Raw genomic sequence first — 23458 nt, 5'->3', positions numbered from 1 at the left:
AGGATGAGTGAGCATGGGCAAATGACAAATAATGGAACAAATTAAGTAAAATATTAACAATGGATTGATACAGCTAAGGCATTTGTAGATTTTTTTTTGTACTATGCTGCCTACTCTTCTGAAATTTGAAATTATTTCCAAATAAAAAATTTAAAAACGGTTTGAATTTTCTCCTGTGTGTGAGAAGTTGATACATCCATTCAAGTTTATTTATCAGTCTATTATCAGTTTTTTCCATTCCTTATGCCAGTTTTGCAATGTTTCTAGAAATTTATCCATTTCTCCTGTTTTCAAATATATTGTTATATATAGTTTATAATATTTTATAATTTTAAAAATGTTTCCTCTGTGGTTATTTTTTCTTTTTATTCCATATTGTGTTAATTTCCATTACTATCTTCCCTTTATTGGTTTTGCCAGAAGTTTTGTCTAATACTTTCTTCAAAGAACCAACTTTTGATTTTCTTAATTTTCTTTGCTGTTTTTTGTTCTCTATTTTAGCAATGCCTGTCCATATATCCTTCCTTGTTTCTTTGCATTTGTACTCTCTTTTATCTTTTTGAGTTGATTAGCTCTTTTGTTTTCAGCATTTGTCTCAATGTATTCAGAAGCGTAGTTTTCCTGCTATTGTCTTATCTACATCCCACCAATTGTGATTGGTAGTCTTCTGCTGATTATTTAATAATATTGTTTCCTCTTTAACCTAAGGATTATTTTGCTACATATTTCTTGCTTCCAGGCTTGGGATATTGTTAGCTGTCTTTCTGTTATTTCAAATTTTGTTGCAGCATGGTTGGAGAATATAATCTTTTAGAGCTTGAGTTTTTGGAATTTGAGGCTTCTTTTGAGGCTTTAGTTTACTATCGGTATTTGGGAAATGTTCCACGTGTCCTTGAGAAGAATGTTTTAATTTATATGTGGTATAAATTCTGTATCTTTGAGCTTCTTACATGGAATATAAATATCATTTTGTCCACTTAATCTGTTATTTTGTGAGGTAATTTAAAATAGACCACCATACTTTTTGTTTATTCTCTTTCCACCTGTAGCTTTGCCAGTGGTTGTAGTATATTTTCTACATTGTTAGGTGCATATATATTTGTAATTCTTTCTTCTTTTTACTCATAGATAATAAATCGCTGTCTTAATAACATAATGTTTTCCATCTTGTTTGGTTTCTATGTTAATTAAAATGGCTACTTTGTTGTTTTCATATTTTCTTAAAACTGTATATACTTACTCAAATTTTTAAATGAGTTGAAAATTACCCCTAATGTTTCCTAACATAATAATTGGTACTTACTGGGTAATCTTACATGCTTGTAAAGTTTCTTCATTAAAACTCAGAGGAAAACAATTCATTTGAAAGTGACAGACTCCAGTTTAGTTTTATTAGCCAAGCCTAATAATTGCAGACTCCTTCTTTGCAATTATTAGGCTTGGCTCATTTGCATATTAGTATATTCTTTATTGCACATTAATGTGTCTTTCTGGAATTCATTATTGCATTATTTTGCTAGATTTGATAGTATGATAAAAAACAATGGTTAAAGATAGCTGGTTCAGTAATTCTGCATTAGGCAGATATAAAAAGCTGTCATTGCAAGCCATTGGATATCATTTTTAAAAGGTGTTTTTTTCTCAATCACTTTCACATTAAAGAATGCCTTCTTCTGTAATGAAATTTCCCTTGGCACAATAAAGAATGTTTTCTGCTTTCTTAATGAAATCTTCCTTGGCTCTTCAGTTGCTATATCGTTTGGAAAATTTTTCCTGAGTCCCTCTCCTGTTCTTTTTAGTAAGAATGAATTGATTTCTCTTTTACCCTAATACTTAACGATTTTTTTTTAGACACATAGTTGTAACATACACCCTTAAAATGGCAGGATTCCTAGAAGTATTAAAGATCGTAGGTTGCCACAACAAGAAAAACTTGTCACCATACATTCAAGTTGAAAACCTTCCTTCAGGGGAAAAAAAAAAAAAAATAGAACTACAGTTTCTAAAATGAAAGCAGTAGGTTTAAGAAAAGATTAAATCCCCAAAGTCTGTCTTTTAAACCTAGGCATTCCATTTCTTCTGGTGTTATTTGGGTGCTTCTGATAAACTAACCTAGGCTGATTGCCCTCTATTCCTTGTTTACAGCTATCTTCCTGGGATTTGTCTTTCTAGTCACCCTGGAGGTTTCCTTTGCCTCTGTTATCTCAGTATCATATTGCTGTAATTACTGTAGTTTCATATAGATCTAGCCCCTCATATAAGAATATTCTTGACTATTTCTGGCTTGTTATATAAAAAGTCTCCCTTTTTACCACCTCAGTATGTAGTTTTCAAACTACCCCTATATATTATTTTGAATTGTGAAATTGACACTTTTTCCAAATAAAAGGATTGTCAAATATTGGCAATTTCAAACAGTTCTACTTACTAGAAGATTTCTTGGCAAGTTTCTATCTGGACACGTTATTGTTTCTATCATAAATGAGTCCTTGTTATGGTTTGAGAGAGTGTTGATTTGCTTCTTAATTTTATACTTGGGAATATAATTTTTATATCTGGGACTTCTTTTAATAGGTGATTCTTTTGAATTTTCCAATTATATAAACTCATCTGCAGTTAATGCAGATACACTCATTGTTTGGAACTACAGATAATTTTACTGTCTTTTCCATTTTTATGCCTCTTTTATCTTCATGTTTTGTAATGCTAATGAAAATGGACATTCTTGTCTTATTTCAGATCTATATAGGTGTCTTTTTAGGTTTCCTCACTAAGTATAATACTGACTTTTAGTTTTATGTATTACATATGTATTTTCCATGTTAAATATATAATTATTCCTGTTTCGTTATTGATTCTTAAAACATTGATGGATGTATAAGTTTATCAGATGTTTTTCAGTGGCTATGGATATAATCGTAACATATTTTTCCTTGATATTTTTGCATAGCAAATCAAGTTGATTTTATTATGTTGGACTAGTTTTGAATGTCAGAGCTTAACTCTACTTGATAATAATTGTGGTATATTTCTCCTTTGGTATGTTCCTAGAGACTTTCTTTTTTATTGTTTTCTTGATAAGTTTTGCATGTTATTTCATAAGTACTATTAACCTCTAGTATTCATTTATGTGTGTGCTATTTCTGTTAGTTTTTGATATCACTGTTAGGTTCTCTATGCAAAAATAATTTGGAAGCTTCTATGCTTTTAAACAGTTGAGGTAACTTTAGGATTATCTGTTCTTAAATATTTGTTAGAATTTATAAGAACTGGTACTTTCCGAGGAGGTTAGCTATTTGACAGCTTTCTGTGTACCTTGTGTGATAATTATCAGATACTGCTTCTGGTGAAGACTTTCCTGTTGTACCTTCATGGAATTCATAATGTCTTACTTGGAATGCTGATAATAATGTTTATGTTTTTCTTATGCATATTGATTTTCGTCATTAAATTGTTAAAAGGTATTAGGATAGGAACCATCTGTCTGTTTATCGCCTCAAATTCTAGCCCATATAGAAATATGTTGACTTAACAACTTTTCTTCTTTCTTTCTCTTTCTCTTTTTCTGTTTGTTGTTGTTGGTGGTGGGTGTTTTACAGGCTTCCCAGCTGGCGTGTATGTTGTAAAGAGAGTTCTTCAGCTTCAGCGTCATCATATTACTCTCAAGATGACAACTGCGCACTAGAAAATGAAGATGTACAATTCCAGAAAAAGGTGCCTTAAATAAAGTTAACATTATAATTTGTGTGTCAGCTTTCTGAGAGTGTCTGAAAACATTCAGAATAAAAGTAATTTCAAAAATGCCATGCCATAATTTTTGGTGGAGATTCGTATTTTTCTTTGCTATTACTCAGGTAATTCTTAAATTATGATGGCTCAGAGATATTTATATGTTTATTCTTGTTGCTTGTATTTGGAATTTTGTAACATCCTTAGTCCTGTAGTATAGGGTAGTGCATGTTCAGAGAGCTGAAAACGAGTGATTTGTTTTTAATGATCTATAATAGAGTTTTTAAAGAAACCCCAATTTTGCAAATGAGAACTATTAGAAGTGAGTATTCCAGGGAGAATCTACAGTCAGTGGCTTTGTAGTTTGTTTTATGTAATTAGGTGCAGTAAATATAAAGACTCCAAAAAACCTCATGGTCTTAAAACATGTATTATTTTACCATTCTAAATGATAAATGGAGAGTATTGACTTGATTTGGCTTTTGCCTTTAACTTCAGTGTATTTAAAATTACTGAAGTAATTTATATTGGTATAAAATATTTATTATTTATGTCTCATTCCTTTCCCCAAAGGAACAACAGTCTACTATTTCTTGTGAAAACGTTTGGACCTTGTTCTATGGGTATAGATAACACCTTTATATTTGCCCACAAATTAATATTTTTATTTCCATGAAAATATCATATAAATATATTACAAATTGCCATCCCCCTTCCCCTCCAGTGATAGCTCATATATCATCTTTTCATGTTGATATATTCTGAATGGCTGCATTTTAATCTTGTTATATAGACATTATTTATCAGTTGTTCTTTATTGACAAACTTGCATTTTGTTCCCTGCCATGTGTGCACACATGTGGGTGTGTGTATCAACACATACTTACAATTACATACTTGAGGGTTTTTTGGGCATATTTAGAGTGGATTATTTAAATTTAAGTTATGTTGGATATATTTCTGGGATGGAGCATTTAAAATTTTGAAGACTTGCCGCATATCTCAAAAAAAACTATAATTTTATATTTTCACCCACACAGTATATAAGATTTTGATTTAATCCCCCTTTTGATGAAGCATTTTGCAAACAAATGTCATAAAAGTGAATTTAAGCAAAGCATTAAGGGGGAAAGCATGTTCTTTCAGTAAACATTTAGATACCTAGTATGAGCTAGATAGGCTCAGGTAAACAAAGATTGAATATGAACTTTTATGAAAATTACACTCTAGAAGGCATAAAGGTATTAGAAATTCTAACTTGAATGTATGTCAAAAAAGAGATGAAAGAAAGAGCTTTATGTATCTTCATTTGTCAGGTATTCATTGGAGTTTTACTAGGTGCTTACAACGGTGCTGGATGGTAAGACTAAAATGCTTATTAAGAAATCTAATGAAGTTCTTGAACTGGTGTATTGCACATTTTAAATGTTGTAGCAATGAGGGGATTCAAGGAAATAGACAATCTTGTAAACAAATGAAATTAATTAGAGTCAAATAAACAAGGCAGTTTTTTGGTTTTAAAGTATGGAAAAAAACCATCTTCGTATTGCTTTATAACTGTTTTGTAAAACAGTTTTATCAGGTGATTTTTGTTGTTGTTATATAGGATGAAAGAGAGGGACCTATCAATGCCGAATCATTGGGAAAATCAGGTTCAAATTTACCTATTTCTCCAAAAGAACATAAATTAAAAGATGATTCTATTGTGGATGTACAAGTAAGCTATGTTGCTTTGATTTTTAATAATATGTCATTTCAAACTACTTTACAAGATTGAAAACCTCTGTTTGGTCACCATATTGTGTGTGTATTGTTAGTTTTTTCACTTTGAGGTACTCTGTAACTGGACTTAAGATTACTTACCTGCTAATAGTACTACTTTTGAGGACATGTAAAATTACAGATAATAATAAATGTGACTAGTCTCTTGGTAGTAAAAGTTTGAGTATAAATCCTCATTTCTTCCTCGGTTCTATTTTGGTTCATTATGATGTATCTTGTCTCTTCAGATTTTCAGTTGTTAAGAAATTTTTTTCTAACCTGAATCACTTGGAACAAAAGGAAGTATTTTTATGTAGAACACAGAGTATTTTGATAACCAAGATTTCCACTTATTGTGGGTATGAATAGATAATAGATCAAAATATGTTTTTTCCCTTTTTCTCTCATATTACATTCTGAATATTGTTTATTTTGTGCACCAGACTTTATGAAAAATACTAAAAACTAGAATATATACACCATAAACTGATCAGAATGCTGAGGTATCTGGAAACCATGTAATATCAGTAATGGCTGAAGGTACTGGGGATATTTTATCTGTAGGCAGAAGGACTAAGGAAAAACTAAAATCTCGAATATTAAAAAAAGAACACACATTTCAACTCAGAATGAGGGAGAATTCTTTCTTTTTAAAAAAATACAGCCTTGGCTAATTTTTTTTTCATTTTTTATTTTTTAACCTTGTACTTTTTGCAAGAGCCAGGGCTATTTTATAACTTACTGAGTTATCTAAAGCAATAGAATTAGTTTCATTTTATTGGATTGTGGAAGACATTTGTCAAGGGTTTATGCATAGGAGTAAGAGAAGAATGATACTTGTAGCCCTTACAATTGTATGACTATCCTGAACACTCCTACCGTTATTCATAAAACTTTTATTATGGTGTAGTTGTGCTCAAATACTTCCGAGTGCTTACCATGTCTTGTATACCTATGTTGTTCATTACAGTAGCCACTAGCCACATGTGGCCATTAAGCACTTGAAATGCGGCTAGTCCAAATTGAAATTTACTGTAAGTGTAAAATACACATTGGATTTTGAAGACTTAATTAAAAAATAGCATATAGGACGGGCACAGTGGATCACCTGAGGTCAGGAGTTCAAGACCAGCCTGGCCAACATGGTGAAACCCTGTCTCTACCAAAAATGCAAAAATTAGCCAGGTGTGGTGGTGCACGCCTATAGTCTCAGCTACTCAGGAGGCTGAGGCAGGAGAATCGCTTGAACCCAGGAGGCGGAGGTTGCAGTGAGCCGAGATCATGCCACTGCACTCCAGCCTGGGGCAACAGAGTGAGACTCTGTCTCAAAAAAAAAAAAAAAAAGCATGTAAAGTATCTCATTAATTTTTAAATTTTGAATACACGTTCATATGGTAATATAGTATTTGATAATAAGGCAGTAGTCATTTTCTCAAGGCCTCCATCATAAAAATGCAGATGACTATATTTTTTTGTGAATTTCTCGGTGTAAATAATTCCCCAAATGATCATACTTTATATTCTCCGGACTGCGTGCCTCGATGTTTGTTTCTGCTCTTGTACTGGCCCTCCTTTTCTTTAATGCCTAGCTCTTGTAATTCATCATAGTCCTTAGTTTCTTTTTCCTCGAGCTGAACATGAGTACCTCTCACTTGAATTCATTTATTGAGCATTTAAACACAAACACCTACTGTGCGCTAGATACTGTGCTAGACACTGGGAATATGAGGATCAAGAGAACATAGTTCTTACTGAGGACATTTTTGGTATAGTTGAAGAAGAGAGGGAGACATGAATAATGGCAATTGAGTTGTTATAGATGCAGTGATAAAAGTGTACAGAGAACACTGGAGGCATAGAGGAAAGGGAGTAGTTAATTCTGTTTAGGGTTGATCTTGGAGGAGGAGGTGCTGATAGAGGTTTTCAAATATGAACAGGTGTTAGGTAGATTTCACATTGTGTTTTGGAGGACTGAAAGGCCCAGGGCATTCAAGACTGAAGGAGCAGCAAGAATCATTTATTGCTTCATGGTGTTACTTGAACATATCTTATATCGTTGCTTATTGATACACATTATTTCCTAAACTGCTCAGGGTCAAGAACTATGTATTGTACTGTTTTGTACATGTCCATAGGGTTTCTTTGTTGCTACTATCATTCATCAATTAGAGAAGAGGGAAATCTCTGTAGGTCCTGATGCAAAGTAGGAAATAGGTAGGGAGAAAGTGCTTTCCTAGTTTATGAAATGCCATGAAAAATGCTTAGGGGCCTGTATTTTCATATGAAATGCATTCCTTAGGGCAGTAATATTGGAAGAAAGGATTTTTATAAAAGTACTTTTTTTAGTGAACATTGTTTTATTGTCATTTTTCAGAAATGCTTTCCATAAATGCCCGTTCTGCTAAAGAGATGTTATATTAATCTCAACATTTAATTTAGCTGACTTGTTTTTTTAAACAGAATACAGAGTCAAAAAAGTTAAGTCCACCGGTGGTGGAGACACTCCCTACAGTTGATTTGCATGAAGAGTCTTCCAATGCAGTTGTGGACAGTGAAACTGTTGAAAATATTTCCAGCTCATCTACCTCAGAAATCACTCCAATCTCAAAGCTTGAGTAAGTCATTACAAAAAGCAAACACAAAAAAGAATCTCCTTAGTTAGTGATAGAAAAATTTCCTTAAAAGATAAAGCAGCTTGATACTCAAGTTTGAAGTTTAGGCTATATAGCAGACCTAAATTACAGTGCTTGTGTTTTGTGTGCGTATGTGTGCATGCGTTTGTGTGTTTTGAATGTAATGATTTTATAACAAGTTTATTTAGCTAACTAACTCAATGAAGCTGATAGATCCCAGATATGAAATCTCTATATAGTCTGAGCAAAGTAAGGTTCTACTTAGGAAACAGTGCTTATTTGAATTGAATTCCCTATAATTATCAACTCAAATGTCAGGTTATTCATTTCTATTAAGTATCACTGTCATTTCATTCATTTTTATGTCTTCGTGTGAATCGCTAACTTTTTCAAACTCGATAATAAATATTCAGAGTGTTTAGGTTTAAGTGATCCTTAATTTAGAAAATTTGTTATGTACTTCTCCTAGCTTCTTCCTGCAGCAGTCCAAAGAACAAAACAAAATGTCCTTCTCTTAATACTACATTTAGCATTTCCTTTATCAAATGAGTTAATATAAATAAAGTGCAAGAAGAATAACTGGTACATATCTCAAGAATGTAAGGGCCTGGGTTGAAGGAGTTGCACAAGATATTATGGTTACCATTTAGAAGCTTGTCTCAGTATGGGCCAGGAAACAGAAGACATGTTGAGAAATAATGATAGTATTTAAACTTTTAAATTTAAATGATTCAGAAGGAATTTAAGGCTAGATACTATATATCTGAAGAGTGAATTCTATACTCCCATTATATTAAAAATGACTGGTTAATGAAATGGAGGTGAGGCAGGGAAAAATAGGAAGGTTTATATTTTAAAAACGAAATTCTAAGAACACCTTAAAATTTTAGTGAAATGTCTTGAGATAATGACTTTTTGAAGGATGCCATAAGTAACAACTTTAATGCTGGTAGAATTAGTATAGTAATGATGGAAATTAAACTTTAGAGAAGATACATTGAGAATAAGTAATTTTTAAAAATCTTATTTTTGAAAGACCAAATATTAACCTCATATTTGGTAAGTAGTTATTTAGAAGCTGAGGACAATAACAGATCAAGTCAGCAATTGACTTTACATGATTTAAAATTTTCTTTCTTTGGTTTACATTATGTTTTGGAAATCACTAATAGTGTTTTTAATGTATATTACCTCAAGTTTATTTAATTACCAGATTATGTTTCTTGTTTCTTTTTTTAGTGAAATAGAAAAATCTGGTACTATTCCGATAGCCAAACCAAGTGAAACTGAGCAGTCTGAAACTGATTGTGATGTTGGTGAGGCCCTTGATGCTAGTGCTCCAATTGAACAACCTTCCTTTGTCAGTCCACCTGACAGGTGGGTAGGAGCAGTTGTTTGTCCTTCTTATGATTCTGTAATAACAGCAGTGTCCTGTTTGAATGGACTTTGGTGTATGTTAAATTCCACTTTGATTGAGAGAAAGCTGATCTCTTTGTGTTTCTTCCTTGGTTTACTTTGTGCATGAGTTAAAAGAATTTAGATTGTATAGAATTTGTTATCCAGTAAAATCTGTTTATTTAATATATCTTTTGGTTTTAAACAGCCTTGTTGGCCAGCATATAGAAAATGTATCATCTTCACATGGTAAAGGAAAGATAACAAAATCAGAATTTGAATCAAAAGTTTCAGCAAGTGAACAGGGCGGTGGTGATCCAAAATCTGCATTGAATGCTTCAGATAATTTAAAAAATGAGGTAGGTATATAACTTGCACTATCTCTTACTTCTTTATGTAATGCATTTTTGTTATTAGCTAAGCTTATAATAATTTGCTAACTATATTTGTCATAAAATCAGGGAGATTAAGTAGACAATAACATGTGGAACTAACACGAACTGTGCTCCCTGAGAGCAAGTGATTCTGTTTCCATTATAGTGTTTATCACATAAAGTTGTTTCAAGTGTGAACTCTCTCTGGTTATATATTATTAAATGATTTTGTGCCACCCACCGCTGTTTGATAGCAGATACATAAAGTCCTTATTTAATCATCTTCTTAGAAAGCTATCTAGAAGAAGGTATGACTAATTACATTTAATTATTTTCAGAATACAAGTTAATAATACAAGGTTAAATTTAGGCTCTTCAGTCAGAACTATTTTAATGGAACATTTTACCTTTCATTATTTGTGTGCAAAATACAACCAGACCACCTTATATTTTAGAGTGTGATTCTTATAATTAAGACAGGGCTTATCACAGTGGAACAGTTTTACTTTCTTTTCTCCTTCTGAGTTCTGCCTTGACTTCATGTACTGTAGAATTTCTTGAAGTAGTATCAACACAGCAATTTAAACTTCCCTCAGGTAAGCAATAACTAAGTTACGGAGATGAAGTATATTCCATAAACTTAACAAAAACAAAAATAAATAGGGTCCATGAGTAGTTCAGTGTGCTGACTACCACATCCATATCTATTCCTCTTTAATTTGGGGATCTTTTGTTCTCTGCTTTCTTTTTCACGTATTTTCAGTGAATCTTCACTTACGACTAACTAAACTTCATTCTGGAGACTTTCACTATCACGGGACCAACTGTTTTGACGATGTTTCTTACAAATATAGGAGCTCAGCATTTCATAGTCTAACATCTTGAAGGAACTACTTTTCTCAGTGATACCAAATAACGCATATGTTAAAGTTTAGTTGTCAGATATCACATCCATGAATAAAATTAGACAAACGTTAAAACACATCTTTGAAGGTATTTATAATAATGTCAAATGTAAAATTCAAGCATGGCAGCTAACTTTGTCCTAGATTTGCTTGTTCTCCTTAGCAGACTGAAATTTCTTTATTACCTTAGAGACTTAAACTGTTTGTGAGTCTATGCTAATCGGCAAAAGAGTAGAATTTTAATTAACTGTATTAATTACTTTCTAAATGAATTAGTATCCCAGAAAAATCATGACAGATAATGAGCACATTATGAGTAATAGCCAATAGTTTTATGTAGTATCTACTTCAGAATAACTCTGTCCCGTTAAGTTTGTGTGAGTGGGAGAGAATTTGCTTTCTGATGCCTTGTGCTAGCCTCTTATTTCAAGGATCTGTGAGACACTGATTGCCGTACTTATACAGAGAATGCTTTCCAAACTGATTTTGTTGTATTGTTTATAGACAGTGCATTACAAAGTGATTTTTATTGTATTTGTTCTCTTATTTGTTGCTAGGAGGATATAGTGATTTCTTTGGCTGGGCTTCAAAGGGTAAATGTATGTTCTTTTTGTTGCAGTTTTTGTATTTGAGCTTTACCTTGTTAGTATCTCAGCTAGGTAAATTTTTATAAGTGTATGTTTCTTGTTTATTTTCTCAATGTATCTGATGCAGGACAGGCAGGCCCCAAAATTAGTGCTTAGCCCGGGAGGGTTCTTGGCTTAGCCCAGGAAAGAATTCAAGGGCAAGCCAGTGGTATTAAACAGCGACTTTAATTGAAGCGGCAGTGTACAGCAGCAGCAGAGTTAATGCTCTTTGTGGAGTAGGGCTACCCCATAAGCATTGTGCCCAGAATAGCAGCTCAGAAGCAGTTCTGCAGTCATGCTTATATACAATTTTAATTATATGCAAATTAAAGGGTAGTTTATGCAGAAATTTCTAGGGAAAAGGTGGTAACTTCTGGGTTGTCAGGCAGTTGTTATGGGAAGGGGTAGTAACTTTTGGGTGTTGCCATGGAAAGAGGTGGTAACTTCCAGGTGTTGCTGTGGCAGTGGTAAACAGACATAGCACATTGGTGGGCTTGGCTTACAGAAATTTGCTTCTGTCTGGGACTTGTTTTAGCTGGTACTCAATTTGATCTGATGTCCAAGACCCGCCTCCAGAATTGAATCCCACCTTCCTGCCTCATTCCTCCCTCAGAGATTAGATACTCCTCCTTAATCTTAAGAAGGCTGGCAAGGACAGAGATCCATCTTCTGTAACTGCTTCCTGCTGAGTTTACAGTGTAGGCCCTGTCTAGCACCAGATGAGTGAAAATCTTTGGATAACTGATAGGGGCCCAGAGACAGGATGAGTTGGAAGCCTTGTGCTAACGTTATCTTTACCTGGAACTGTTGTAATCTAAGACAAAACTTTGCTAAGAGGTTAAACAAGCAAGGACCAAAAATTAGTAACAAGACAGCCTTCAAAGGTCCTAGAAGAGGTAGGTAAAAGCCAGTTGAGACTTGCGAAGGCAGTTTTGATAGTTGACCAGCTGTAGTTGCAGTGAGTGCCCTGGTTATATCTGTAACCAGGTAGTTTACTCATAGTTCTTTTGAATGTTAATCTCAACCTGTCTGGAGTTGTTCATATAGGTGCAGCAGGTTTTATTAATAACTGCCCATACTCTACCTTGTTCAGCTAGTAAATAGTCCAGTGCTAGTCTGTTACTGAGAAATACATTTGCCAAAGAGTCTAGGGACTCTTGAATTCTCTTTAGTGCATGACCTGTGTTGGTGGCTAAGGATTCTAGGGTTTGAGTCAAGTTGTTTAGGGTTCACTTTAAGCAAAGCCACCCAAGGGTACTGCTGCCCTGATTCCTGCCAGAATTAATCCTATTGCTCATTTACTTCTGGTGTTACTATGACTGTGATCCCTGAAGGGGCAAGAGTGGCTAACATGTATTCACCTCAGTTCCAAGTTTTGATACATAAGGGAAAGCTACTCCTAAAAGAGAAGATGTTGACTTTTAACTATTCAGAATTAAAAAACAAAAAACAGATGACTACCTGGGGAGTCAGGAGTGGTTATGGGGTGTAACTTCTTCCCATTCATGGCCACAAAGAAAAATGAGCTGAATTGGGGCACAAATGGAGACCCTATGGGGTGTGATCTTTATTCTTTGTTGCCAACTTGAGTCTATAGAGATACTTTCCCCCTATTCTAATGGGGGTAGTTGAACAATCTTTGTTTTCTGAAAGAGGGTGGCACTGCCACCTTCCCAGACTAGATAGTTGTTTTTCCCCTATATATTCTAATCCAGGAGAAGCCACCATGTATGGTCTCCTTGCTTTCAAGTGGAATCCCATTTACCTCGCTGCAGCATTGGTATCTTGGCAGCTAGAGTTGTATTCAGAGCATTGCAGGGAAACTTGTGCTTTAGTGTCATTAGCACAAAAGGTGCAGAAGGTAGGATCATGAGTGCACTGGAGGTATACATACCCAACTTCCCAGGTCCAGGTAATGGTGGGGAGGTTCAGGTTTATTCTTTGTTGCCAACTTGAGTCTATAGAGATACTTTCCCCCTATTCTAATGGGGGTAGTTGAACAATCTTTGTTTTCTGAAAGAGGGTGGCACTGCCACCTTCCCAGACTAGATAGTTGTTTTTCCCCTGTATATTCTAATCCAGGAGAAGCCACCATGTATGGTCTCCTTGCTTTCAAGTGGAATCCCATTTACCTCGCTGCAGCATTGGTATCTTGGCAGCTAGAGTTGTATTCAGAGCATTGCAGGGAAACTTGTGCTTTAGTGTCATTAGCACAAAAGGTGCAGAAGGTAGGATCATGAGTGCACTGGAGGTATACATACCCAACTTCCCAGGTCCAGGTAATGGTGGGGAGGTTCAGGTGGATTTCATTCAGTGGGGGGAGTTCATTCCACTTATCAAGTAAGGGTTTGGGTATTTCAGGATTGCTGTGGTTAGTTAGGAGGTCTGTGGGGGATGTTTGTGAGATTTTTTGGATAAGCCAGAAGATTGAAATCTTTATCCTGGGGATGTTGATGACGAATCTAGCAACCATGAAGGTGGTGCCCTGATGCTATAATTTTTGAAATATTTACTGTAGAATTATGTTTCTACCCACACCAGCTCAGGGTAATTGGGAGAGCAAACAAGATTAATAGTGACAACATGATATCTGCGGTTGGGCCTTAGCATGTCCTCTACACCCAATAAGGACAAGAGAGGTGTTTCCTAGGAGGTTGGCTAAAGTGATCGAAAAGAAGTATTACACTATTTTGCTCCCCCAGTGCTCAAAAGGGTTCAAGGACCAATGACTACCCACTCACCTCTACTCTTGTCTGGCCCAGAACATCCCCTGGCTACAAGTCCCCTGACTCCAAGTCCCCTTGCCACAGGGTTCCCACCAAGGGACACAATGGACCTGGGGCAGGCAGCATACTATCTCAGCATTGGCACAGGAGAAAATAAAATCTTTGCCATTAACATTGCATCCAGCACCTTCTGACAACAAGGAGGAATACAAAACAAAAATCAAAATCTATAGCCCCCCAACAGACTGAACAGATGCTCCCTTCCTGGCCAAAGGGAATGGATTTGGGCAGACACCTACCAGCCCCCCAAACACTTCTAAGCAATATAAGAGTCAAAACCAAAAGCCAAAATAAGTTACACATCAATAAAAAAACAACAGCATAGAATTAAGCTATACTGGAGGAAAACACTGCTCCCACAGACCTCTCTCTAAGACTAAACATTTTAGCCTCAGGTCACAACGGCAGTTGTAGTTGGAGGAGAAAAACTCACAGGAGCTCACAAAAAAAGCTAAAAGAGTTAAATGAATCTGAGAAGCTTTCAAAAGAATACATTACAAGATTGAAAAGCAAAATTTCTGGTAATTTAGCAAATTAACATTTTAAGAAAATTGGGTTTTAACTTTTTTTTTTTTTTTTTTTTTTTGAGATGGAGTCTTGCTCTGTTGCCAATCTGGAGTGCAGTGGTGCGATCTCTGCTCACTGCAACCTCCGCCTCCCCGGTTCAAGTGATTCTCTTGCCTCAGCCTCCCATAGCTGGGACTACAGGCGTGCACCACCATGCCCATCTAATTTTTGTATTTTTAGTAGAGATGGGGTTTCACCATGTTGGCTATGGCCAGGATGGTCTTGATCTCTTGACCTCGTGATCACCCGCCTTGGCCTTCCAAAGTGCTGGGATTAACAGATGTGAGCCAGTGCACCCAGTTAGACCATTCTTTAGAAAGTGTATTGTAAACAATTTCCTTTTAATTATACCAAGTTTAATCATACACAAAATTTCTTTTATAAAAGTCTCCTTTATGAACCTTGTCACGACATAACACAGACCCTCCACAACATGCTTGAATTTTCTTACTTGTCTGATATGGTTTAGCTCTGTGTCGCCACCCAAACCTCATGTTGAGTTGTAATCCCCACGTTAGAGGAGCGGCCAGATGGGAGGTGATTGAATTGTGGGGGTGGAATTTCCCCTTGCTGTTCTTGTGATAGTGAGTGACTTCTCACAAGATCTAGTTTAAAAGTGTGTAGTGCTTACCCCTTCACTCTCTTCCTCCTGCACTGCCATGTAAAGAAGGTACTTGCTTCCCCTTTGCCCTTCTACTGTGATTGTAAGTTTCCTGAGGCCTCCCCAACCATGCTTCCTGTACAACCTAAGAAACTGTGAGTCAATTAAAAATTAAACCTCTTTTCTTCGTAAAACACCTAGTCTCAAATAGTTCTTTATAGCAGTGTAAGAACAGACTAATATAGAAAATTGGTACCAGAGAAGTGGGGCATTGTTAAAAAGGTACTTGAAAATATGGAAATGACTTTGGAACTGGGAAATGGGCAGAGGTTGGACAGTTTGGAGGGCTCAGAAGACAGGAAGGTAACAGAAAGTTTGGAACTTCCTAGAGACTTGTTGAATGGTTTTGACCAGAATACTGATAGTAATATGGACAGTGAAATTCAGGCTGAGGTGCTTTCAGATGGAGATGAGGAACTCATTGGGAATTTGAGCAGAGGTGACTCTTGCTGTGATTTAGCAAAGAGCCTGGTGGCATTGTGCCTCTGCTTTAAGGATCTGTGGAACTTTGAACTTGAGAGAGATGATTTAGGGTATCTGGCAGAAGAAATTTCTAGGCAGTAAAGTATTCAAGATGTGGCCTGGCTACTTCTAAAAGCCTGTGCTCATTTGCATAAACAAAGAAATGGCCTAAAACTGGAACTTATATTTAAAAGGGAAGCAGAGTATAAAAGTTTGGAAAATTTGCAGCCTGACTTGTGGTAGAAAAGAAAAACCCATTCACTGGGGAGGGATTCAAGCCTGCAGAAATTTGCATAAGTAGAGAGGAGCCAAATGTTAATAGCCAACAAAGTGGGGGAAATGCTCTTAGGGCATTTCAGGCGCCTTCATGGCAGCCCCTCCCATCGCAGGCCAGGAGACCTAAGAGGGAAAAATGGTTGCGTGGGCCAGGCCCCGGGTCCTGCTGCTCTGTGCAGCCTCCGGACATGGCACCCTGCATCCCAGCTGCTCCAGCTTCAGCTGTGGTTGAAAGGGGCAAAGGTACAGATCAGGCCATTGCTTCAAAGGGTGCAAGCCCCGAGCCTTTGCAGCTTCCGTGTGGTATTGGGCCTATGAGTGCAAAAAGGGCAGGAGTTGAGGTTTGGGAACTTCTGCCTAGATTTCAGAGGATGTATGCAAATGTCTGGATGTCCAGGCAGAAGTCTGCTGCAGGGACAGAGCCCTCATGGAGAACCTCTACAAGAGCAGTGCAGAGGGGAAATATGGGGTGGGAACCCCCAATCCCCAGCATCCCCACTGGAGCACTGCCTAATGGAGCTGTGTGAAGAGGGCCACCATCCTCCAGACCCCAGAATGTTAGATCCACCAACAGCTTGCACCGTGCACCTGGAAAAGTAGCAGGCACTCAACACCAGCTCCTGAAAGCAGTTATAGGGGCTCTACCCTGCAGAACCACAGGGGTGGAGCTGCCCAGGGCCTTGGTAATGAATGAGTTCTTGCGTGATCTGGTTATTTAAAAGTGTGTTGCACTTCCCCCTTCACTCTCTTCCTCCTGCGCCACCATGTGTAGAAGGTGCTTGCTTCCCCTTCAGTCTTCCACCATGATTCTAAGTTTCCTGAGGCCTTCTCAACTGTGCTTCCTGTACAGCCTGCAGAACTATGAGTCAGTTAAACTTTTTTTTTTTTCATAAATTACCCAATCTCAGGTTGTTCTTTACAGCAATGTGAGAATGGACGAATACGTTGTCCTATACTACCTCTTTCTTGAATAACTGGACATTTTACTTTAGGACAAGGATTTACTATGCAAGATTTCTCCCTCATATAAAATTACTCTTTTTTTATATCCTTTGCAAAACAAAGAGAAAACATTTTCTATCCATAACATTCTTTATGTCTCTCTTTTCTACCTAATGGTTTCCTTATATTTTGAACTTCCCTTTTAGTAACTTCCAAATTAAACAAAACATTTTTTCCCAATAAAAAATACATTTCTTTAGCACATTTTATGTAAACCTAGCAAGAAATCCTGAACTGCCTACCAGACATTAGAATTTTATAGATGAGAATCATTTTACCATTTTTAGATTTTATACCATACAATAAGCTCAGTCTATTCTATTCTGTTCTGATCTGTTCTGTTCTGTTCTATTCTATTCTCATGCCATTTTAATCATTTTAAAGCCTATGCACATAAGTAATTTACCTAGGAAAGGGTTGCCAAAGGGGAGACTTCAGAGGCCCTGACTTGCTGGAGAACCTACCTGGTAGTGGAGACACTGAGAAAATAGGTAGCCACTTGTTGACTGCTGTAGGTGGCTGTCCATTTGAGGTCAGGAGCCTGTGAACTCCCAATTCCTTTGACCAAGAGGGGCAGTTACAAGCAAAGCAGTTATAAGACAGCTCCCAAGAAGGGGTTGCAACTCGCTGTTAGGAAAATAATACTTCTAACTTTAGGACAGAAAAGGGCAAGACTAATACTTCCCTAGGGAGAGGGGCTATAACCCACAGTCCTAAAGGAATGTCAATGCCAAAAACCCCAGCACATCTGGGGTGCAGTCTATAATACCAATGCTGTAAACCCAGAGTGCCTGCATTTCACCCAACGAGGGTCCCTTCACCAATGCCAAAAACCCTAGTGCACCCCGGGTGCAGCCAACAGTGTCCCATGACTGAGTTGAGGTCAGAGAATGTGACTGGTGTCCCAGAGTCAACACACTGGGGGAACCTCTTACAACTAAGTGTCCCACCTTAAATAATTGCCACACACAGTTGACAGAAAGTTAAAAGCAAACAATAAGACTGCACACATTTTAGGATTGAAAATGAAATGACTGGTGGAATAATGAACTAGAAGGGCAAGGACCAGTGGAAGAGGTGCTCAGGATGTGTTTCAGGGCACACTAACGATGGGGGCTTTTAACTGACCACTTAGCCAAAGGCTTTTGTTCCCTAGCTTACCTGATAATTATGGGGGGTGGTAGAGGGGACACACCCATCCACAGAAGCCAAAATGTGACTGATCTTCCACATGGGATTTGGGTCTTCATCCAGGTTCCCTCATCTAGAGTGGGCTCAGCTGCTGCAGTGGGAGGGGCTTGCACAGGGGCTGGTAACCTACTGGTCTGCCTGTCAGAGCAGTGGGTCCCATATGAGGCAGTGGCGTTATGGCCACTTGCTCGTCTGCTCAGCTGTGCTGTCTGCCAGGGAAAATGATGACTCTCAAAAGAGCTTTTGATTAGTGTTAGAGCTCAGGTTTTATAGCTCTGCTTAGTTACCTCTCTGCTCATCTCACCTGCTGCCATGTCTTGCTGTCTTGTTTTGTTAACTGCTGTCTCTCATTGTCCCTTGCTGTTTTCTTGCTGTTTCTCTGACTGCCATCTCTCATTGGGTCTTGCCAATCACCTTCTCTCCATCTCTGCTGTTGCATCATCTTGCCTCTCCTCCAGTCACTGCCATCTCTGCTTTCTTCATCCCTTCGTGGTCACCAGATGATTCAGGACAGGGAAGCCCCCAAACTGGGGCTTAGCCCAGGAGGGTTCTTGGCTTCACCTAGGAAAGAATTCAAGGGCAAGCTGGTGGTGGTAAACAGCAACTTTTATTGAAGTGACTGTATACAGCAGCAGCAGAAGTACTGCTCTTTGAGGAACAGGGCTACCCCACAGGCAGGGTGCCTAGAGTAGCAGCTCAGAGGCAGTTCTGCAGTCATACCCACTTTTAATTATATGCAAATTAAGGGGTGGTTTACGCAGAAATTTCTAGGAAAATGGTGGTAACTTCCAGGTTGCTGGATCCTTGTCATGGAAAGGGGTGGTAACTTCCAGGTGTTGCCATGGCAGTGCTAAACTGACAAGGCACGCTGGTGGGCATGTCTTACAGAAACTGCTCCTGACCTGTTTTATGTGGTCATCCATATGGTTCGGTGTCAGAGCCCTGCCTCCGGAGTCAATTGAGTCCTGTCTCCTTCCTTATATTCAAACTAGATTTTTTATTATCTAATTGAAAAAATTAAATTAGTGGTAATACTAGCTCTTTTATCTTTTTCTGCCATGTATTGTTTTAAGTAGCCATACACTTCATTTAGTAAATCAACTTGTTCTGTAAAGCACTCTAAGGTGGAAGTTGGATGGGGACCAAATTGCTGTCTTCCTAAAGGGAGGTTTGGAAATGGCTCTACTTCCTTTGAAGAAAAGAAGAAATAGTCCCAGAAGTTATGGATATTTCATGTTAGTGCTCAAAAGCATGCTCTTATGTAGCAAATATAAACTAAATGAGACTTATATTGTTTACCAGAGTTTCCTATCTAATAGATTTTGTACATTTCTCAATATAGTGTTAGTGAACACATCAAAACTTTGTTTTAGGAATACAGAAATGATTCAATAATGGAATAAATGTCTGTATTCATTATTCAGTTTAAGAGGAAAAAAAGTCACAAGATTGGATGCCCTTCCTCAGTATTCCTTCTCTTGTCTTCAGATATAACCACTGTCTTGAATTTAGTATTTTTTTTTGTTTAGTTTTAGAGCTTTTCAAATAAGTATAAATAATATATATTATATGGCATAGTTTAATATAAATGACGTTCTTAAGTAACATTTTATTCAACATTGTTTTGAGATTTGTTCATTGTTTCCACTGCTCTGTTTATAGTGACTACTGCAGTTCATCCATTCCTCATTTAATGGATATTTAGGTTATTATTTTTGGTATTAAAAGCAATGCTCTAATGAACATTCTTATGCATATCTTTTGGACACACATGAGTGTTTTCACTTAGATTTATACATGGGGTGTATTTAGGGATTATGCACATCTTAATATTGTTAAATTTTAAACTCCTTTTAGCATAGATTTCTCTTGGCTCAACAGATATTTCACACTTGGCCACAGACTATCACACTTTAAACTCCATTAGATTTGTATAATTTATGTCAGCATGCCCCAACCCCCAGGCCACAGACCAGCACCAGTCCATGGCCTGTTAGGAACCAGGCTGCACGACAGGTGGTGAGCAGCAGGTAAGCAAGCATTATCGCCTGAATTCTGCCTCCTGTCATATCAGTGGTGGCATTAGAATCTTATATGAGTGTGAACCCTATTGTGAACTGCACATGTGAGGGATCTAGGTTGTGCACTCCTTATGAGAATCTAATGCCTTATGATCTAAGGTGGAACAGTTCATCCCAAAACCATCTCCCTGCCCCATCCATGGGAAAACTGTTTTCCATGAAACTGGTCCCTGGTTTCAGAAAAGTTGTGGACCACTGATTTATATGATATCTCAGGCTTTCATTTGGATTCCATGATTATTACTGAAATTGTATTTCTTTTTGCAAATTTATTGATTTTATTCTTTGCTTCCCACCCACCCCATCTCCTTATTTGATTTGCTGATACTCTTTATACTTGATAATAATTCTTTGTTGACTGAATGTATTGCAGATACTTCTCTCAGTGTGTGACTTATTCGTCCATGTCATTTATGGTTAACCTAACCAAATGTATCAGCTTTTAAAAATGATTTATGCATTCTGCATCTTATTAACATGATTTATAAAGATTTTTAAATTTTCTTCTAAAATGTAAAGTTTTGTTTTTTCACATTTAGAATTTTTAATTTGCCTTAAAATTTTTGTGTACACAGTGTTTCTTTTTAAGGATATTGTGGAAATAATATTAAAACATCTAAAATTATCTAGCTTCCTTTAATGGATGTATTAACTTATATTTTAAGGTGGATGCATGGCAAGTATACAATTTATTCATTTGTACAGGCTATATATGAGTAATTGTTTGCTTTAGAGTTTTATAAATTATTTTTTTCAACGACCTATGCTTATATCACTTAACAAGTGAAGGAACACATCCTAAAAAGAATGTTTAAATTATCTCAAGAGAAATTCAACTTTTAAGTAAACCAAAACCTTTCTTTTTACGTTTTTTATTTTTTCAAAATATAATCACTCATTATAAATTGGAACTTTAATTTGACAGAAACATTTGTATTTATTTCTAAAATTTATTTGTATTATTTGAAAGTTGAAGTCTTCTTACTTTTTGGTGTTTCTTTCAGAGCTCTGATTATACAAAACCAGGAGACATTGACCCTACATCAGTAGCAAGTCCCAAAGATCCAGAAGATATACCAACATTTGATGAATGGAAGAAGAAAGTTATGGAAGTAGAAAAAGAAAAAAGTAAGGAAGTATTTGAGTTCTTTAAATTTTTTTTTTAAGTATATGGTGTAGTTTAATATGCTTTCTTTTTTTGATTGGTAAAACAAAATAAAATTTACTTTTGAAAACTTTTTAAAGGTGAAACTTAACCAAGTTGCTGTTGATCCATCCATCCATCATGTACCTGTATATAATTACATACAGTTTTAGTTTTAATTAAAATCCATTCTTGTAAATTATTAAGTGAGCATAAAATAAGGCATAGCAGTGATTTTCATCACAATACGAGGAAAATTGAGGCATGGAAACTATTTTAAAATTCATATGGAACTCAAAAAGAACTTGCATAAAATCCTTGGGTTTAAAATATTCTTTAACTTACCAAAAGGTGTTTTACATATGATGTTTCAAGAACATACCTAAAGAAAAGCTTGCTTATGTTATGAGGCAGAGGAGGGTGACTAAAATTATAGTTAATTTATTCCCTGTGTGATGGGTTATTAGGTGCAGCACACCACCATGGCACATGTTTACCTATGTAACAAACCTGCACATCTTGCGCGTGTACCCCAGAGCTTAAAAAAAAACAATAAAATAATGTAAGAAATACATCCTTAATAGATGTTTATAATAGATATAAATACAGAAAGCTTTGATTCTCATGGACAAGCTTCATTTTGTGAGTTATGTTACTGAGACATAAGTAATGTAGAATTTTGTAGTTAATTTGTTTTGGGGGGATATTTTAATCTATTGAGGTGGAGCACTTTGATTTTTTTATGAATTTTTAAAATATTCTCTCAAGTGTTGAAACCTATTCTTTTCTAGAAGACAGCTTATTGCTTTGGAGATCAGTGTTGCTAGAGGTATTTTCAGTCATAATCATCAAATATATATATAAATATTTATAATAACGGTTTGTCTGCAGGTCAGTCGATGCATGCATCTTCTAATGGAGGTTCACATGCCACCAAAAAGGTCCAGAAAAATCGAAATAATTATGCCTCAGTAGAATGTGGTGCCAAAATTCTAGCAGCTAATCCAGAAGCCAAGGTAGGTGCTTAAATATAAAATTTTGTATATATAGGAAATTAACGACTTTTTAAAATACAGGTTATTTGTTTACTGGGAACTATATTTTAATGTGAGATATTTTCCTTATTCACTAATAAAAGCAGAATATGCTTTTCAAAACATTATCTTGTATGAATTCTTACTTATATTGGCTGATGTATTTTGCCCTGCATTTTTTAACTTTTAAAACCCGTATGAAATTTTTAAAAGAAAATAACTAAAATATTATTTTTTTCTTTAAAGTAACAGGCATTGAATTTTAAATGTATCATTGTAACACTAATTTAATGCTGTTGCCGTGAATGGTGAATCTTAGCCACTTTTATGCTTTTTTCCCAAGTGAGTGTTTTAAAGTCTTAGGTGTACTTAAGGTCTAAAAATACAGAAGTCCCAGAAAACTTTAAAGTTAAAATAAATACATTCTTCATTATTCCTTAAGTAATTTGTTTCCTTTCCTCTTTTTAAAATAGAGCACATCTGCTATTCTTATAGAAAATATGGATCTTTACATGTTGAATCCTTGCAGCACTAAAATTTGGTGAGTTATACACAATTTTAAAAAGTACATTCTACATATATATGCATATTATGTTAAGCTTTTACATTAGGGTTACACTGACATATAATAACTTAATAAGTTTTTATGATTGATTAGTGCTGATACTATGCAAAACTGAGGACAAAATGCCTTCCTTTCCTTTTGAGGAGGTCACAAAAAGCAAAAAATGGCAGATCTGGTTAAACAATTATGAAATGGTATAAAAAGTACTGTTGAAAGGGTGTTATTGAAAGAGTGATGATGCGTAACTGCAAGAGGAGATGAGAGAA

At 36.1% G+C, this 23458-nt stretch overlaps 1 protein-coding gene across 12 annotated transcripts in view; it reads left to right on the top strand.

The window, feature by feature from the left end:
- SUCO (SUN domain containing ossification factor) overlaps nucleotides 1-23458 on the top strand; it is a 78473-nt gene that overhangs the window by 15838 nt on the left and 39177 nt on the right. For 6 of the 12 annotated variants that reach the window (XR_010157302.1, XR_010157300.1, XM_514000.8 and 3 more), the window contains exons 2-9: nucleotides 3600-3714; nucleotides 5336-5446; nucleotides 7951-8105; nucleotides 9363-9500; nucleotides 9727-9877; nucleotides 21454-21577; nucleotides 22485-22609; nucleotides 23101-23168. Coding sequence is in view for 7 of the 12 variants with exons in the window: in XM_514000.8 (XP_514000.3) it covers nucleotides 3600-3714; nucleotides 5336-5446; nucleotides 7951-8105; nucleotides 9363-9500; nucleotides 9727-9877; nucleotides 21454-21577; nucleotides 22485-22609; nucleotides 23101-23168 (987 nt within the window). In the remaining 5 variants the exon portion in view is untranslated. The remainder of the gene's footprint in view (nucleotides 1-3599; nucleotides 3715-5335; nucleotides 5447-7950; nucleotides 8106-9362; nucleotides 9501-9726; nucleotides 9878-21453; nucleotides 21578-22484; nucleotides 22610-23100; nucleotides 23169-23458) is intronic. The other 6 variants (XR_010157304.1, XM_003308604.7, XM_009438306.5 and 3 more) reach the window with 2 other exon arrangements.

Source organism: Pan troglodytes, chromosome 1, assembly GCF_028858775.2.
Source record: "Pan troglodytes isolate AG18354 chromosome 1, NHGRI_mPanTro3-v2.0_pri, whole genome shotgun sequence".
NCBI lineage: Eukaryota > Metazoa > Chordata > Mammalia > Primates > Hominidae > Pan > Pan troglodytes.
Note: the sequence above shows the minus strand (reverse complement) of the source record. Positions and strands in the feature narration are given on the sequence as shown.